Source organism: Sinohyriopsis cumingii, chromosome 1, assembly GCF_028554795.1.
Source record: "Sinohyriopsis cumingii isolate HCF-2022 chromosome 1, ASM2855479v2, whole genome shotgun sequence".
Lineage (NCBI taxonomy): Eukaryota > Metazoa > Mollusca > Bivalvia > Unionida > Unionidae > Sinohyriopsis > Sinohyriopsis cumingii.
In genome coordinates, this window is record NC_142961.1 from 16786596 (window position 1) to 16806726 (window position 20131).

Here is a 20131-nt window from a genome sequence, read left to right on the forward strand (position 1 = left end):
ATTCATCCAGTCCTCTTACTGGGCCATCCATGTTGTTTTAGAAGAGTTCTGTATCACATTCATTCAGTCCCCTTACTAGGCCATCCAAGTTGTTTTAGAGCAGTTCTGTATCACATTCATCCAGTCCCCTTACTGGGCCATCCAAGTTGTTTTAGAGCAGTTCTGTATCACATTCATCCAGTCCCCTTACTGGGCCATCCAAGTTGTTTTAGAGGAGTTCTGTATCACATTCATCCAGTCCTCTTACTGGGCCATCCAAGTTGTTTTAGAGGAGTTCTGTATCATATTCATCCAGTCCTCTATCTGGGCCATCCAAGTTGTTTTAGAGGAGTTCTGTATCATATTCATCCAGTCCTCTTACTGGGCCATCCAAGTTGTTTTAGAGGAGTTCTGTATCATATTCATCCAGTCCCCTTACAAGGCCATCCAAGTTGTTTTAGAGGAGTTCTGGATCACATTGATCCAGTCCCCTTACTGGGCCATCCAAGTTGTTTTAGAAGAGTTCTGTATCACATTCATCCAGTCCCCTTACTAGGCCATCCAAGTTGTTTTAGAGCAGTTCTGTATCACATTCATCCAGTCCCCTTACTGGGCCATCCAAGTTGTTTTAGAGGAGTTCTGTATTACATTCATCCAGTCCCCTTACTAGGCCATCCAAGTTGTTTTAGAGGAGTTCTGGATCACATTTATCCAGCCCCCTTACTGGGCCATCCAAGTTGTTTTAGAGTAGTTTTGGATCACATTCATCCAGTCTCCTCTGCTTTCATCATCACCCTTCATGATATCAATTAATCCCAAGTTTTTACAGATGGAGATAGTGATTCTGATCACAAAGTGGGCAATGAACTTGTCTAAAAACTGGACTCTCTGGGTTTTCTGTGTGAAAGTGTCAAAGATTCACTGGCCACACTAGTTTAAACATGTTAATCACTTTTGAGATTGAATTCGGAATTAGGAACCAATAAATTAGGGATGGAGGCATGTGATTTTTAAAAAAATTCTGTCAAATAACTTGCAAAAATACTCTTGCTCTAATTTGTAGAAAACAAGGACTATCACATTATATCAGTAAAAACAAGGACTATCACATTATATTAGTAAAAACAAACATTATATTAGTAAAAACAAGGACTATCACATTGTATTAGTAAAAACAAGGACTATCACATTATATTAGTAAAAGCGAGGACTATCACATTATATTAGTAAAAACAAACATTATATTTGTAAAAACAAGGACTATCACATTATATTAGTAAAAGCATGGACTATCACATTATATTAGTAAAAACAAAGACTATCACATTATATTAGTAGTAAAAACAAGGACTATCACATTATAGTAGAAGCAAGGACTATCACATTATATTAGTAAAAACAAGGACTATCACATTATATTAGTGAAAACAAATAAATGCCCTCAAGATAAAACAGAAAGAAAATCATAGTTTGAAAGAAAATAAAGGCCTCTTCTGCCTCCTCGAAAAATTTGATAACTGGCTGGATTTGATCCCTTACTATGTCAACATTCCAAAATGACTAATGTCAATATGGTGTTTGCAGTGTATGTAAAGAATAAAATACTTGCTCTTGCTAATGTGTTTTAACCAGAAGTTTTAGTTTTGTTAGGTTTTACTTGCTTCATTGATGGTTACACATCCAAAATGTTGCCTTAAAAAGTTAATCATCATTACAAACTATTACCACAATGAAGAAAATTATGAATTCAGAGAAACATTGCTACTAATCATGGACTAGCCATAATCTTCAATAAATGATGGATTAAACACTCAAGGCATAAAATGTAATACTAAACAGCCTCATTCAAGGCATGAAATGTAATACTAAACAGTCTCATTCAAGGCATGAAATGTAATAACTTCAACACATCTCATTGATTTAGATACCTTCAAATGAATTGGGCTGTTCCTCTTTACCTATGCAAATTAGACTAATGGGTTCTCCCGCACAATTTAACATAACATCACACTTGGTGTGGTCAGTCTATGAAGTAATATGTGAAATGGTGGTTGTTTATTTTCTGACTTCAGTATACCGAACCAAGCCTCATTTTCAAGATACATTGTGGTCATACTATATATCAGATCAGCACCATTTTCGTTTAGGATGAACTAGACATAAATATAAGACCATCCAAAAAGGATATATATGTGAATGTGCCTGAAGTTTCACATCAATCTTCCCAGTAGTTTTGAAGTAGTGGTTGCAAACTTGTATTAACATGGACTACAAGCCATGGCTCTTCTGATCTACGTTCAGTAGAAATAAAACTAAGGGAAGATTACTCTCACCTGAATAAAGAGCCATGAAGTGAAGAGGGCTAGTCCACTGTACTGGCCATTGAAACGATAGTGATATGCATAGAAGGCAAAATGGTATAGGTAGAAAAATCTGAAATGTAAACAAAAAAAATGGTTTAGGTAGAAAAACCGTTAATGTACAATAAAAAATGTCTATTAATCTTAGGAATTTCTGGAAGTCAATGCACGATAAAAATGAAAAACAAATAGAAAACCAAAACATGACAACAGTGACATATGTGCTGCCATCTCTTTATAGTACTAATCACTACAAAGTTTGCCCATACCTACATGATCAAACAGACCCTCTCTAAATTATCTCAAACTTAAACTTTGAATATTTCTATAATTATTCCAATCTTCAAAATAATTCTTGATCACCTACAGAACAGTTCTATAATTCTACATTGAATATTTCTATAATTATTCCAATCTTCAAAATAATTCTTGATCACCTACAGAACAGTTCTATAATTCTACATTGTGTGAACATAACAACTTAAACTTAATGTTTAACTTCACCCATGCGAACCATCAACCAATTTCTAAATCTTATTTCCTCATTAAAAAAAAGTTTGCATTAAAATAAGTCCACAATAATTGTACAAGAATTTCAATAAGAACATTAAGAAATAATGACTTTTCAAACATGAACTGCTTTAATACCATTGAAAAAGTAAGTTTGGAAAGTAAACGTCATTTATTGCAATTAGCGATGGAAGGTTCTAAATAGTTTACCTGGAACACATGTACAACTTCCTTAAACTTGTGTTATTTGCCATTTTTGTTCCACTTATTTCTGAAAATCAGTTACTTTCAAGATAGGCATATTTTCAAGTGAAATATTAGTAGATGAGAACATGGTTACCCTAATTGTAATTTTTTTAATTTATTTATCTTATGCAGTGCATGCCCAGCCATTTAACAGTGTCATCATCACCAACTTTGTCAGTGGACAGTTGTTCACAATGTGTGACATGGTTTGTAGAGCGCCACAGCTACTGGAGGAATCAGTTGCCTGTTCCCATTGGACAAGGCTAACTGCACAATGACCCCTGCCTGGAAATGGTACAGCTTGGTCCATAGATGTCATGGAAGGTTAAGCAGGAGGGCAGACAGATGGCTCAGCTATGAGTGAGTGGTTTACACCTGTTGAAGACCACCCATCACTCCAGGCTGAAATAGCTGTCATATCCTCTAGCAATGGACCTAACCAGATTGGCTGTATCAAAGCCAAGTGGATGCTGGATGTGAAGTAATGTCCATGTACAGTGTAGGTTTCTCACTGGCATAAACCTTAGCCAGCAGTTTTGTTGTTGCTACCTGGCCATGGAGATGTGGAGGAGGAATGTTGCTGAGTACCGGCAGCCATGGTAAAGGAGCAGAATGTAGGGTTCCAGAGATTATGTCCATTGTTGTGTTGAGCTGGACATCTATTAGCTTGGTATGGGACAATTGAGTCCAGACAGGAGTACAATACTCAGCTGTTAAATAACATAGGTCTGGTCCTGATGTCATAAGCATCTGAGCACTAGCACCCCAGGGTGAGCCAGCCAGTTTGCAGAATTGCTTGTCATGGGATGATGGAGCCCAGACAGATAAATTACAAATTACAAACGTATATTACAAGAATTGAATTTTTTTAATAAGTTCCATACTTTTCAATGCAGCATCAAATATATTAATTTTATGCTAATAGACAGATAATATTACAATTAGATTTTAGGACTGTTCCATTTAAATAAATGCAGTTTTTGTGAAAATATATGCTTTGGTACTTCGATTTCACAGAGTTCATATTAAAAAGTGTGTGTTTGTGTGATTTTTATTTTTAATGTAGCTTTAAACAAATTTCAGTCATATTGCTACAATGCCTACAGTGGGCAGTTTATAGTGATGTCTAGCACTGGGGCATCATGCAGCAGACATGTAACATAATGTCCCACCCAGCCACTCTATCCTGACACCAGGCCGACCAGTCCTAACACACTGTCCCACCCAGCCACTCTATCCTGACATCAGGCCAACCAGTCTTAACACTAACCTCTTAATGATGTGCGCCAAGCTTATATGGCCACCCCTACTGCACTGGGACACTGGCCTCATAAGATGGGAGGCCTTTCCAAAGGGGGAATAAATTTATTTGAAAAGTAGATATAATTTATGTAGTAATAAGAAAGCTACATACTTCAAAGCATTTAATATCGTCATTTAATATATTCATTTAAAAGTAACATTAATTATTATAAGGTGCTTCATGTCTTGTTATAGTAATATTCTTATTTCAACTGAATATATATTAATATTTCTTATTCTTGATGTAAGCATGCGAGTGGGTATTGCTGTCATGCACATTGCAAAACCATTCAAAAAGGTCATTTAAATCTTGGTACATACAGCATTTTTTTGTGTTCCATCCACACATTAAAGAAACCAGCCAGAACCAGTCTTCTGAGAACTGGCACTGTTTCAGCAGTCATTTTAACTGGTGAAATGATGCATGGCTGATTAATCAGATTAAAACATCAAACTGTTAACTTATTACCTTATTAATCTAATATTGAGAGTTTAGGCGAAATCCAAGTTGTTTTTCAGGTGCTAGAAGTAATAAATGGATGAAAGGTGATCCATGATGCCTATCAATTTTTTTATTAAATAGAACTGAGCTATTTTTGGCTAGTCAGAAAAAAAGGAAAGACCAACCAAATAAAATGATTTGGCAGAAATGCATGAGTTATGATTGCAACAATGCTTGAACATAAAGCAGCCCATATGAATAAGATGAAAAGTGAAATGAGAAACTGCATGAACAAGTCATGCTTCAGATGATAATGAACATCAACAGTCCAACGAATAAGGAGGACATTGTGAAAGCAACTTGACATCAGCACCTCGAGGAAAACATGGTTTTGTGTGAAATATTTTGAGATCTGAATAAACACTGGCCAAGTTAATAAAAGTTTATTGTATTTTTTTATTTGAAGTAGAGCAATTACAAAGTAATAGCAAATAATAGTTTAAAAAAAGATAGATCCCTTTTGTGTATATGGAATTGGAGTCTGGGTTTGTTAAATTGAATCAGGGCTTGTTATATCTTTTAAAGTCACCAGCCATGGGCCTGTGTCTGAATAAAGACTTTTAGCTCTGCACAGGTCCCCACCCATTCTGCTATTTTTAATAAGTTTTAGTATGACATCAGGTGTACAGCACATGCATGAATCACTGTCACCTCTTAGTTTGTTGTTTCTAAATTGTTTCCACATATCATTACAAGCACAGTACTTGCATGAAGGAAGGGTATCAAACCCCATTTATTGTTTCTGTTTCCACATATCATTACAAGCACAGTACTTGCATGAAGGAAGGGTATCAAACCCCATTTATTGTTTCTGTTTCCACATATCATTACAAGCACAGTACTTGCATGAAGGAAGGGTATCAAACCCCATTTATTGTTTCTGTTTCCACATATCATTACAAGCACAGTACTTGCATGAAGGAAGGGTATCAAACCCCATTTATTGTTTCTGTTTCCACATATCATTACAAGCACAGTACTTGCATGAAGGAAGGGTATCAAACCCCATTCATTGTTTCTGTTTCCACATATCATTACAAGCACAGTACTTGCATGAAGGAAACCCCATTTATTGTTTCTGTTTCCATATTCAAAACATTGCACCTGCAAGAATCACAGTTCCCACCTAGTCTGTTGTCTTAATTTATTTCTATATGGTACTACAGGCACAGCACCTGCAAAAATGACAGGTACCCTGCCTAGTTTGTTGTCTTAATTTATTTCTAAATGGTACTACAGGCACAGCACCTGCAAAAATGACAGGTACCCTGCCTAGTTTGTTGTCTTAATTTATTTCTATATGGTACTACAGGCACAGCACCTGCAAAAATGACAGGTACCCTGCCTAGTTTGTTGTCTTAATTTATTTCTATATGGTACTATAGGCACAGCACCTGCAAAAATGACAGGTACCCTGCCTAGTTTGTTGTCCTAATTTATTTCTATATGGTACTACAGGCACAGCACCTGCAAAAATGACAGGTACCCTGCCTAGTTTGTTGTCTTAATTTATTTCTATATGGTACTACAGGCACAGCACCTGCAAAAATGACAGGTACCCTGCCTAGTTTGTTGTCTTAATTTATTTCTATATGGTACTACAGGCACAGCACCTGCAAAAATGACAGGTACCCTGCCTAGTTTGTTGTCTTAATTTATTTCTATATGGTACTACAGGCACAGCACCTGCAAAAATGACAGGTACCCTGCCTAGTTTGTTGTCTTAATTTATTTCTATATGGTACTACAGGCACAGCACCTGCAAAAATGACAGGTACCCTGCCTAGTTTGTATGTTTTTTTTTAAAAACTGTTTCCATGTGATATTAAGACCACAGCACCTGCAAGAATGACACGTCTCTGCATAGTTTGTTGTTAATTTGTTTTGATACCATATTTGGATCACAATGCCCGCAAAAATCACAGGTTTCACCTAGTCTGTAGTTTTAATATTTCCATATGGCATTAGAATCACAGCAGCTGTGAGAATCACAGGTCCCCAACTAGTTGTTAGGAAGAAGCCAATGTAATTAAAGATTTCTACAGATCCCTAACTGTTTCTTATGGCAAAGGAATTAGCACCTTTTATAAACATACATTAACAAGTCCAAAATGTATTGTACTTTTAACTTCTGGCCTGCAAAAATAGTACTAAAAGGTAACAGATGTTATTCTCCTAGTCTTTGGTTTGTAATTTATGGCTACAATGTTTTAAATAATTTTGGTTTGTAAATTAAGGCTACAATGTTTTAAATAATTTTTAATGGGAAACACCTCTGACTTCTACAACAGAGCAATACTTGATATAGCTGAAATAGTGATACTGAAAAAATGAATCTTCAAACAAAGAAACACAGTTTGTTCAGTTAAAATAAATGTCATGGGAGACAATCCCACTAATGAACATTCAATCAGATTGTATGAAAATTCATCTTTTAAAACCTGAGATTTACATAGACAAAAAGCAAGATGTGTGCGATTAGGATTTTCAATGTAGCTGTAACAATTTTTTGTCATATCGCTATGATGTCTACAGTGTACCATTTTTGTAAGTCTTTGGTATGACTTGGTCGGTGTTTGAACCCACGACCTCCTGCTACCAAGGCAAATGCTCTAACCACTAGGCTACCCGAGCAGTATACAAAAAGGGAGTTGTTTCTCCAAAATACATGACATTACATAAAATACCAATATTAGTATGGCAACATGGGATCAAGAACATACCTTAGCCAGTGTCTTTTACTGATATTAGTATGGCAACATGGGATTAAGAACATACCTTAGCCAGTGTCTTTTACTGATATTAGTATGGCAACATGGGATCAAGAACATACCTTAGCCAGTGTCTTTTACTGATATTAGTATGGCAACATGGAATCAAGAACATACCTTAGCCAGTGTCTTTTACTGATATTAGTATGGCAACATATGGCATCATACTGGTCTGCGATCCAAACAATCAAAATGATATAAAATGCTGTTGTTGTGTCGTTGAAAAACTCAGACATTATTGCTTCCATGCCTGAAATCAAACAATCATGTTTCTGATTTAAAAACAAAACATTTTTGAAGCTCTTTCAGAGGAAAATATACATGTTACGGTATGTACTTACTTATAAGTTGAGTCCAAAATGCACAGACCTAGATCTGCCACCACAAAATGCACCAGCAGATCTGGGTTTTTGATGTTTGTTAAAAATAATCAGAACAAACGACATATACCCTGGTCTGCAGGTGCATTATGCTACAGCAGATCAAGATCATTGTTGTTTGCAGTTTGACTCAACTTACAGGCAAGTACATATATAGTAGTTAAAATGTACAAGTTAAAATATAACATTTGGCACTGAGAATACTTAAGCAATATTTTTACTTTTCTGATCAATATTACATGAAGGAAAACACTTGAAAAGACTCTCTTTTTTCAAATGACTGGTTAATTGGTTGGTTGGTTTTTAATGGCATTTGAACAAACAATTGGCTACATCATGCCAAGGTTAGGACCTAAGCGCCTTTCCCTAAGGGCACATTAAATGCAGTTAAAATCGGCTGGCCTAGGTGAGTATAAAATCCATGACCCTTAAATTACGAGTCCAATGTTCTACCAAATGAAGTGCTTGTTTGATTGGCATGCTTTTCATTATGGAGGAATTAGTAATCATTTAAAGTATTTGAATGAAAACCCCATATGAATATGACCACAGATTTAGGAATAGTGATAGCAAGATTTTCAAGATTGTGGCCATGTTGAATGTGAGATGGCATCATTTTCATTTAGGTCCAACTAGACACAATATTAAGTTTTCTTTTGAAGAACCTATGTCAATAAGACTTTCTGTTTTGGATGGCTAGCAAACAGACTTTAAAGATGGCCAAACCTGTCTTGTGGACTGACTTCTCCCACATCACTAGCTTTCGGCAATTTAAAAATGGCTGCCATGGTTATCACATGGATATCATTATAAGCAAATGAAGAAAAAAAACTTGAACCAAGCCTTAAAGCAAATGATATATTTGACCTTAAACTTAAGGCCAAAGAGGAATGTGTGCATGTTATTGAATCAATTGTTGTAGCTGCATTCATAATGATTTTTTTCCAAGTATCAAGATAATCCATCATAGGGGTTAGGAAATGTAACTAAATGAAAAATCCGTAACACCAATTTTATCTGATTTTGATCATGACCCCAAAGTCATAATGCAATAAATCTCACAGATTAAATTGTCTTAAGAGTCTTAATTCATTATAAGTATGAAAAAAATCCATCCCATGCTTTAGGAAATAAAAACCAATAAAAAATCCATCCCATGCTTTAGGAAATATAAACCAATAAAAAAAATCCATCCCATGCTTTAGGAAATATAAACCAATAAAAAATCCATCCCATGCTTTAGGAAATATAAACCAATAAAAAATCCATCCCATGCTTTAGGAAATATAAACCAATAAAAAATCCATCCCATGCTTTAGAAAATAAAAACCAATAAAAAATCCATCCCATGCTTTAGGAAATATAAACCAATAAAAAAAATCCATCCCATGCTTTAGGAAATATAAACCAATAAAAAATCCATCCCATGCTTTAGGAAATATAAACCAATAAAAAATCCATCCCATGCTTTAGGAAATATAAACCAATAAAAAATCCATCCCATGCTTTAGGAAATATAAACCAATAAAAAAAATCCATCCCATGCTTTAGGAAATATAAACCAATAAAAAAATCCATCCCATGCTTTAGGAAATATAAACCAATAAAAAAAATCCATCCCATGCTTTAGGAAATATAAACCAATAAAAAAAATCCATCCCATGCTTTAGGAAATATAAACCAATAAAAAATCCATCCCATGCTTTAGGAAATATAAACCAATAAAAAAAATCCATCCCATGCTTTAGGAAATATAAACCAATAAAAAAAATCCATCCCATGCTTTAGGAAATATAAACCAATAAAAAATCCATCCCATGCTTTAGGAAATATAAACCAATAAAAAATCCATCCCATGCTTTAGGAAATATAAACCAATAAAAAAAATCCATCCCATGCTTTAGGAAATATAAACCAATAAAAAAATCCATCCCATGCTTTAGGAAATATAAACCAATAAAAAAAATCCATCCCATGCTTTAGGAAATATAAACCAATAAAAAAAATCCATCCCATGCTTTAGGAAATATAAACCAATAAAAAAATCCATCCCATGCTTTAGGAAATATAAACCAATAAAAAAAATCCATCCCATGCTTTAGGAAATATAAACCAATAAAAAAAATCCATCCCATGCTTTAGGAAATATAAACCAATAAAAAAATCCATCCCATGCTTTAGGAAATATAAACCAATAAAAAAATCCATCCCATGCTTTAGGAAATATAAACCAATAAAAAAATCCATCCCATGCTTTAGGAAATATAAACCAATAAAAAAAATCCATCCCATGCTTTAGGAAATATAAACCAATAAAAAAAATCCATCCCATGCTTTAGGAAATATAAACCAATAAAAAAAATCCATCCCATGCTTTAGGAAATATAAACCAATAAAAAAATCCATCCCATGCTTTAGGAAATATAAACCAATAAAAAAAATCCATCCCATGCTTTAGGAAATATAAACGAATAAAAAAAAATCCATCCCATGCTTTAGGAAATATAAACGAATAAAAAAAATCCATCCCATGCTTTAGGAAATATAAACCAATTAAAAAAATCCATCCCATGCTTTAGGAAATATAAACCAATAAAAAAAATCCATCCCATGCTTTAGGAAATATAAACCAATAAAAAGATCCATCCCATGCTTTAGGAAATATAAACCAATAAAAAAAATCCATCCCATGCTTTAGGAAATATAAACCAATAAAAAAAAATTCATCCCATGCTTTAGGAAATATAAACCAATAAAAGAATCCATCCCATGCTTTAGGAAATATAAACCAATAAAAAATCCATCCCATGCTTTAGGAAATAAAAACCAATAAAAAATCCATCCCATGCTTTAGGAAATAAAAACCAATAAAAAATCCATCCCATGCTTTAGGAAATAAAAACCAATAAAAAATCCATCCCATGCTTTAGGAAATATAAACCAATAAAAAAAATCCATCCCATGCTTTAGGAAATATAAACCAATAAAAAAAATCCATCCCATGCTTTAGGAAATATAAACCAATAAAAAAATAACCCAAGTTTTCTCTGACATGGACCTTTACTTGATGATCATACTGATTCATTCCAAATATGAATTGTCTTGACTTCACGATCAAGGTCCATGTCAGAGAAAAATTGGGTTATTTTTTTGTGTGGTTAAATGTGCATTTTCCCAAATGAATTGTCTTTGCCTCATTATCATATTGATTCATTCTAAATATGAATTGTCTTTGCTTCATGATCATATTGATTCATTCTAAATATGAATTGTCTTTGCTTCATGATCAAGGTCCATGTCAGAGAAAAATTGGGTTATTTTTTTTGTGGTTAAATGTGCATTTTCCCAAATGAATTGTCTTTGCCTCATTATCATATTGATTCATTCTAAATTTGAATTGTCTTTGCTTCATGATCATATTGATTCATTCTAAATTTGAATAGTCTTTCCCTCATGATCATATTGATTCATTCTAAATATGAATAGTCTTTGCTTCATGATCATATTGATTCATTCCAAATATGAATAGTCTTTCCCTCATGATCATATTGATTCATTCTAAATATGAATAGTCTTTCCCTCATGATCATATTGATTCATTCTAAATATGAATAGTCTTTGCCTCATGATCATATTAATTCATTCTAAATATGAATTGTCTTTGCTTCATGATCATATTTATTCATTCCCAAATGAATTGTCTTTGCTTCATGATCATACTGATTCGTTCTAAATATGAATTGTCTTTGCTTCATGTTCATATTGATTCATTCTAAATATGAACTGTCTTTGCTTCATGATCATATTGATTCGTTCTAAATATGAATTGTCTTTGCTCCATGATCATATTGAGTCATTCCAAATATGAATTGTCTTTGCTTCATGATCATATTTATTCATTCCCAAATGAACTGTCTTTGCTTCATGATCATATTGATTCGTTCTAAATATGAATTGTCTTTGCTTCATGATCATATTGAGTCATTCCAAATATGAATTGTCTTTGCTTCATGATCATATTTATTCATTCCCACATGAATTGTCTTTGCTTCATGATCATACTGATTCATTCTAAATATGAATTGTCTTTGCTTCATGATCATATTGATTCATTCCAAATATGAATTGTCTTTGCTTCATGATCATATTTATTCATTCCCACATGAATTGTCTTTGCTTCATGATCATACTGATTCATTCTAAATATGAATTGTCTTTGCTTCATGATCATATTGATTCATTCCAAATATGAATAGTCTTTGCTTCATGATCATATTGATTCATTCCAAATATGAATAGTCTTTCCCTCATGATCATATTGATTCATTCTAAATATGAATAGTCTTTCCCTCATGATCATATTGATTCATTCTAAATATGAATAGTCTTTCCCTCATGATCATATTGATTCATTCTAAATATGAATAGTCTTTACCTCATGATCATATTGATTCATTCTAAATATGAATAGTCTTTCCCTCATGATCATATTGATTCATTCTAAATATGAATAGTCTTTCCCTCATGATCATATTGATTCATTCTAAATATGAATAGTCTTTCCCTCATGATCATATTAATTCATTCCAAATATGAATTGTCTTTGCTTCATGATCATATTGATTCATTCCAAATATGAACTGTCTTTGCTTCATGATCATATTGATTCGTTCTAAATATGAATTGTCTTTGCTCCATGATCATATTGAGTCATTCCAAATATGAAGTGCAGCAAGTATTTTAGGTATTAGAAAATGAAAAAAATGTAGTAAAAGCATGTTATTGTGATTTGTCTCAGCTTTATAATGATTCATGTCACATGTGATGAAAATCTATACAGGAAACTGAAAAACTAAATTCATAAAACTTGATATCGACAAAGGCATCATACTGAGTTCCACATCACTGTAGACTTGATAAAATTGGGGAGACAGCTCAAAATGTATTTATTGAACAAATTCAATGAAAGTAAAAATATAATTTTATCATTATAAACATGCAAATCAAATCTGATTAAGATATCTCACGCAGTTCAGGGTGTATGATTAGCACAAACAAGTGTGATAGATGACTGGACAGGTGGTTTACTGGAAGGACTCAATTATAACACCCCCTCCCCATCACAAACTGTGGAGGTATAAATATGTTGTACTAACCTACTAAAGCCAGTATCACAGTCAGAAGAGGAGCAGCTGGAAAGGCTATAGTGACATTCATCTCCAACATCTGCAGTAAATCAACTGAAACAAGATAATTTAGCATTTCATAATATCAAACTCCATTACTGTAACAAAATTCATCTGTAAAAACTCCATAAAAATATTTTCTTAAGCAGGTCTTAATTCCTATGACTATACTGTATACTTGTTTATAAGACGGATCCATCTGCATACTTCATGGACCCAGATCTTATGGTGCATAATGTGTCAGGAAATAATAGTCTATGCATTGTGTTAAGAATATTCAGTAGATGAAAGACAATAAACTTGGATCTATCAGCATGTTATGCAATGGCAGATTAGGGTCTATGTTGTATGCAGCTGGACCTGACTTCTAAGCAAATACATATGGTACTGTCTCAAATTTACATTTTAGAGGCTTTGCCAATGTACTATGGATAGAACTTGTTGATGATGTAACCACAATATGCCAACAGTGTAACCGCCAATGTCAGCAGTTTAACTAGAAATGACAGCAGTGTAACCATCCAATGTAGGTTGTATTATAACCCCAATGACAGCCACGTAACCACCAGTATATCATAACAGTGTAATCACTGATGTCAACAGTGTAACAAACCAATGTCAACAGATCAAAGAATGTTATTACAATAAAGATGACTAAGAATCATACAAGCCACCATATTCACATTCACACTTTTTAAATTCTAATTTCATATTTTATTTAAAAATGTTATTTTCATATTAACCTTTAATTAACACCATTTCATCTTTATCGATAAAACATACAAAATCCAAAGTTGAGTGCATAGCATGTCTGACTTACTTTTCAGCAAGTCAATTAAAAATATGATCATGTGAAACCGCTTTTATTAAAAAAAGTGTCCAAAGAACAAGGTTTCACATGTACTAATTCTCAGTGTACAACATAAACACAAATCTTTAATGTTAATAACATTTCTACCATCACCACTGGAAATATGATATCAATGTCTTATACAAGTGAGACAACAAAATATTTTGAATAACTTTTATTGTGGAATCTCAATTTCAATTTGGTCATGGAACTGTGTGCACAGAAAATCCCTATGTGTTATATATGAATGACAATGTAGATGGGTTTCAATTCTGTGTACAGCATTACACATCGTGCATTATGTTTTCTCAAATTTAAAATAAATTCATGTTACTTTAATGACAATATTTACTATCATGGAACTGTGTGCATGAAAAATATCTATGTATTATATATGAATGAAAAGGTAGACGGGTTTTACTATCATGGAACTGTGTGCATGAAAAATATCTATGTATTATATATGAATGAAAAGGTAGATGGGTTTCATTGCTATGTACAGTACCAAGGGTGTATTAGTTTTGACCTCAGTGATTTCAAACCACTGATTTCCGTTGACTCACTGATGTACACACAAAGCACTCACAGTGAGAACCGATTTTTCCTCAAGTTCTCTGGCCACGGATGTGACTATGACCACAGTACTTAAGGTTCAAATTCTCTCTGCATCATCACAATACAGATGAGTTTTGTCAGGAAGCTGTCCACTTTCTGTAAGCAATCTTCAGCTGCAGAGGTATGTTAAAACTGAATTCTTATTTTCTTTTTTGCTATCCATTCAATATAATGAAAATGTTTAATAAACTGAATGTTTCAGAATTTGTTCAAAATTTTCCTGAATGTCACATAATACCAGTCTATCAGACACAATATAGTATGTTCCAAGTTAGGCATGTTTTGCTTGAACAGACAAGCTGAAGTGAAGATTTTACCACTAAAATTTGTCCATGTACTGGAAACAAATGAGACTAGGTATTTGTTTCCTGACAAACTGTACAATGTGTTACAAGTCATGACTATTAACTGTCTCAACATCAAAGTCTGTCAGAAACCGATCTATTCTTTTCATGCAGTGTTAGTCCCATATCCTTGCTGATTCTGATCACAGCACCAGAAGATGAGTCAGCTTATCTCTTTAAGGTGGCATAATTGTAAACACATATAGTATAATTAGGTCTTACTAAAGAAAAATTCCACACCTGCTTGACAATTACAAGAAAATTCCTGGCTTAAATAGATTATATGACCTACTTCTACTGACCCCTGATATTATACATTTGTTATGTTTCTTTCGTTCCTAACCAAAAATGTAACACAAGCTTCAAGTTATTTTGGAAAGCTAGTGTCAGTTCACAGATTCAGACTTACCAATAAATAAGAAGATCTGATGGTGGGAATATCTCAGCAATGTGGAAACAGAAACAGTCTGAAATACATCAAGATTATACTTTGGTCTTATTATCCTGAAACATTTTTTAAAAGATTTATATCTAAACTTAGAGACTTTTATTTTCATACATCACATATATCCTCATCTGTGCCATCTCATTAAAAAAAGTAGATCAAGACTTAAATTCATTGAACTACATGGATAAATTGCATTTTGTAATTCATGTAACTACATGGATAAACTGCACTGAATAGTTCATATAACTACATGGACCATTTGCCTTTTGTAAGACAAGACTACAGATGAAAGTACCCTATTGCTAAGCACACTCAATTTTTATACTGCTTATGCTATCACGCTATGGAGTGCCCTCAATATTTACACTACTTACACTGATATGAAATATGAAATATGAAATGCACATTGTAAATTCATCTTCTTTTAGACTCATTCACTACAAATGCACTGTTAATATGTTGAGGGTAACCTATCACAATATGTAATATGCTGTCATTAAAATCATAAATTATAATTCACAGTCTCCCTCTATGCAATGGCAGTTCTTATTAAAGCATTGCCTGAAAGCCCTGACTGGGTCTTGTAGGTGGTCTTTATTTGATGTGTCCAGATGGGTTCATGACAAAAATTTAGTTAACGGTGAAAGGGAGACGGTTCTCGGTGATGAAAGAGGACGCTGTCATGAATAAGACTGAAACATCTTGTCACAACTTGCATGTAATTCGGGTCTTCTGACAGGGCATGTATTTTGTGAATTCTGCCTGTAGTTGCTAATGCAATGAGGAAGCAGGTCTTGTAGGAAAAAGAGCACAAGTGATGCCCTTGAAATCAATTCAAAAGGTATCTTATCCAGCCATGTTAATACCCAAGATAGGTTCCACTTTGGGCATAGGGTTCATGATTTTGGCTGTGTATACACAAAGTTGGAGAACAGGTCGGATAAGACCTGTGTATGTCCGATATCCTCTTTTCCATGATCACGAAAGGTGTCAGTGATCGTACAGCGTTAACCTTTGATTGCTCTCCTTGAAGAGCCAGAGGAGGAATTTAGCTATCTGGAAAGGCAAAATGTTTCTTTGTGCACAACTGGGTGTAAACTGTGCCATTTGACTTTATATGCTTTCAGAGTGGAGGGCCGTCACACCCAAGTGATTCCCTCTAGGTCTGGTTGCGAAAATTGTTTAAGTTTGAGGGCCTGTTTGAGATGATCCATTCATGCAGGTTTGGAAGCTCCAGACAGGGATGAAACAACTGCCATCGTGGTTGTTTGAGCAGATGAAGGAAAACACCACTTCAGAAAGTACCACACTATGATGCAAAGGTCTGGGAATGGGATCTTACTTGCTGTCAGAGATTAAGTCACTGTTGTAGGATTCAGTTCCTCCTTGTTGTTTGTGACAAGTCACCACTATAGAGTTGTCAGAGAGAATGAGAACTCCCTGCCAAGCAAATATTAATGCCACAGTTAAGGAAATTCTCAATGGCCATCCTCTCCAGAATTATTGATATATAGATGTTATTCCTGGGAAAAGCATGCACCGCTGGTGTCCTGAAAGGATTGTAGTAGGCGGGTTCCCCAGCCTACCATACTTGCATTGGTACAGATTATAATCTCAAGCTAGTGGACGTGTGTTGTTCCCAATTCTGCAGATGATGCCTCAATACCCCACTGAGGCATCATCTGCTGAGGATGTTCCAGTGGGCAAACCTGAGAACTCCATTCCTGCAGAGGAAACAGAAGCAATGCAGTAGAACATGACCTAGGACCATGAGAAAGCCTAGTAGGCGAAGTGTTTCACATGTGGATAGAATTTCCTCGAAAGTAAGGTGCTACCATGGGTCATTTAAATGCACAATCCTGAGGGAGACGAAATATGTTGCCTGTGTATTGAACTCCATACCTAGGTGAACAAATAGTCGAGAAGGTACTAGGTTGGGGTTTTCCTTGTTGATAAGAAGGCCAGATTGGTTCTCACATCTTGTCAGAGATAACTCACTATGTTACTGCAAGACGTCCAGGTATCTTGATGTTGTCACCATTTAAATGGTCCGGACATGCACCATTACTCAGTTTGTCAGGCAAATGAAGACCCAGGGGCCAACATTGAGCCCCAATTGGAGTGCCCTGAAATGGTATACGATGTTGTAGGCAAATTGCAGGAATGTCCTGGAAGTCTTGCGAACAGAGACATGAAGGTATGCGCCATCTAACTCAACAGTGATGGTAAAGTCTCCCTCAGGGATTTTGTTCAAAACATGTGGTGGTGTTTCCAGTGGGAAGCAAGGGTGTGAATAATTGAATTGAGGATGCTTAGGCAGATGACCCGACGTAGAGTCATTCGCCATTGGAACAAAGAAAAGGTGTCGAAAAAACAAAAGAGCCCTCTCTGTGCTATATCTGCTTGATATGCAAAAAAAACTGATTTTCGATGGAAGGAGCTTTGATCGTGCAGCTTTCAGAGGTTTGTGTCCTATGACTGACCCTTGAGTCTGTGTATTGCTTGCCCGTACTATTCCTATATCAATGCTGTGCTTGGAGGGAGAGAAATGTGTCTCCTAGATGGCTTATTCATAGACATCAGGCATCAGGACATTAAACAAAAGGTTAAAAGATAAAGGCTGTGCTCTTAGCTTGGCTGTATAGTGGTCCTTCAGGTAAGTGCAGGCAGAGGGCAATGAGTTGCATTCCACCAACTAGACTGGTAACTGATTTTACAGCATTGGACAAAGAGTGTTGAGCAGCTCCGCTCAGTACTCCAGCCATTCTTGGGATTGACTCCCATGCATGCCCTGAGGTATTCAGAGCGGAAGAAGATAATCTAAGTTCTGTTGGATGGAAGATAGCTGGAAAGAACAAAAGTACAAAAGTGAAGTCATGGCAACAGTACTGTCCATTCCCAAATTGGTGAAATCACTAACAACTGCTGGGGTACCGAAGAAAAGATTAGTGGAAGGGCAAAGGTAGAATTGTCGCCGAACTCATGATGAAGGCTGATCAGATCGTCTGCAACTCTCCCAGACTACAGGAGTAACAGAAATCAGACTCTTCCATTCTGTCATAAGATCAAACTATGATGAAGCACTAGTGCAGGCTGTTGATGGAGTGGGAAGAGGAAGACAAAACTCTAGGGGTGGAAAGCATCCTCAATGGAGGCTTGGAAGGCTGACTCTTCCTATGACAGTTTTGGAGAACAGGCATCATCATCTTGGTTGTGTGATGTGAGGTTAAGGTCCCCTGTGACACCTGAGACCAAGCTGGCAAAGACTGATGAGGTATGTCAATCACTAAACTCATCAAACACCCTTAATTACAAACTGTGACTTAAGACAGTCACTGGGTAAAGAGTTTGTGCTTGTGGCATAATGTAGAGAAATTGTGAAGTGACATCTGATGATGCATGAGGAATAATTTGTTGCATCATGCCGAATAATTGTCTCAAGGTGGTATAAGTGTTCGACTGGTCCCTATACATGTATGCAAAAGTCAGTTCGACGTACCGGAAGCCATGCTGTTATTGATTGAGTCCATAATAATGATGTTTGGCATATCATGGTCTCCAGTATATGGCCTAGGTCGGTCAAAATGGAAATAGGCCATCCGTGTGAAGAATGTGGTTAGGATCATCAGCTGGGATGGATTATGGTATATTTAATCCTTGTAACCTGACTGTATGTGTGCTGAATGAGAGGGTACTTGGCTGTTTGTTAGCTCTGTCCCTCGCTGTTTGGCAAGAGGAATCAAATCGAACCCTGAGGAGGCAAGGTAGAGGGAGTTCCAAAATGCTGAGCTCCATGGTGGTGATGTGGGTGCTGAACTGAAGCTGTTACAGAATGCGTCAATGTCCAGGGCTTCGTGGCTGAAGGGTAAGTTGAATTATCTCCCTTGTCCTCATAAAGTTTCACACCGAGGAAGTCAGCATGCAGAACGGTGACATTTTCCTGAACTGTGTGTTGTTTGTATTTTGCACATGGTTCTAATCTGTAAGACAAAACAGTGCAAAACATTTAAAACTGTAGCCCTGCACCTGTTTTTAGAATACAATGTCTGAGCAGAGCTAAATTATTCAACGGGTAACCCAGAAAATGATAACAGTCTAGTAAAGTGTCAAAGGATACATGTAAAATATAAGGACAATACCCCCTGTTTATAAACCTTTGAGCCTGCACATGTGATGTTTGAACACTGTGTGGGCACAGAGTTATAGCAAAGGAAGGTAACCTGGACAAAAGTGATAGCAGACAATCTCAATTACAATGCTACCTGTAGAGCATATCAAGGAGGGCCTGTATAGATAGAATAATTGAAGCATCATGTTCCAAGACTAAAGATACCATGCCATGAAAGACAGAATTATATATATATATATATATATATATATATATATATATATATATATATATATATATATATATGGAGTTTCTTAAAAGCATAAAGACATGCACAAGTATAACTAATGTAGCCTGAACCTAACTTGTGAAGTTGCACAGGCTATACATGCGAGCGACTAAATGCTCAATAGATATGAATTAATGTTTATTCAGATAAACATGACTCAAGTTTAAAAACATGCATTGGCAGATGACTGAATACACTATGTATAGAGTGCTGACCTGTACTTGTCCAACCAGAACAAATA

At 35.3% G+C, this 20131-nt stretch overlaps 1 protein-coding gene across 2 annotated transcripts in view; it reads right to left on the reverse strand.

The window, feature by feature from the left end:
- Nucleotides 1-20131, reverse strand: part of LOC149806487 (membralin-like) — a 68057-nt gene that overhangs the window by 14221 nt on the left and 33705 nt on the right. For both annotated transcript variants that reach the window (XM_089953770.1, XM_089953760.1), the window contains exons 9-12: nucleotides 15455-15512; nucleotides 13207-13290; nucleotides 7788-7920; nucleotides 2313-2412 (exon numbers count right to left, since the gene is read on the reverse strand). In XM_089953770.1, the coding sequence (XP_089809896.1) occupies nucleotides 2313-2412; nucleotides 7788-7920; nucleotides 13207-13290; nucleotides 15455-15512 (375 nt within the window). The remainder of the gene's footprint in view (nucleotides 1-2312; nucleotides 2413-7787; nucleotides 7921-13206; nucleotides 13291-15454; nucleotides 15513-20131) is intronic.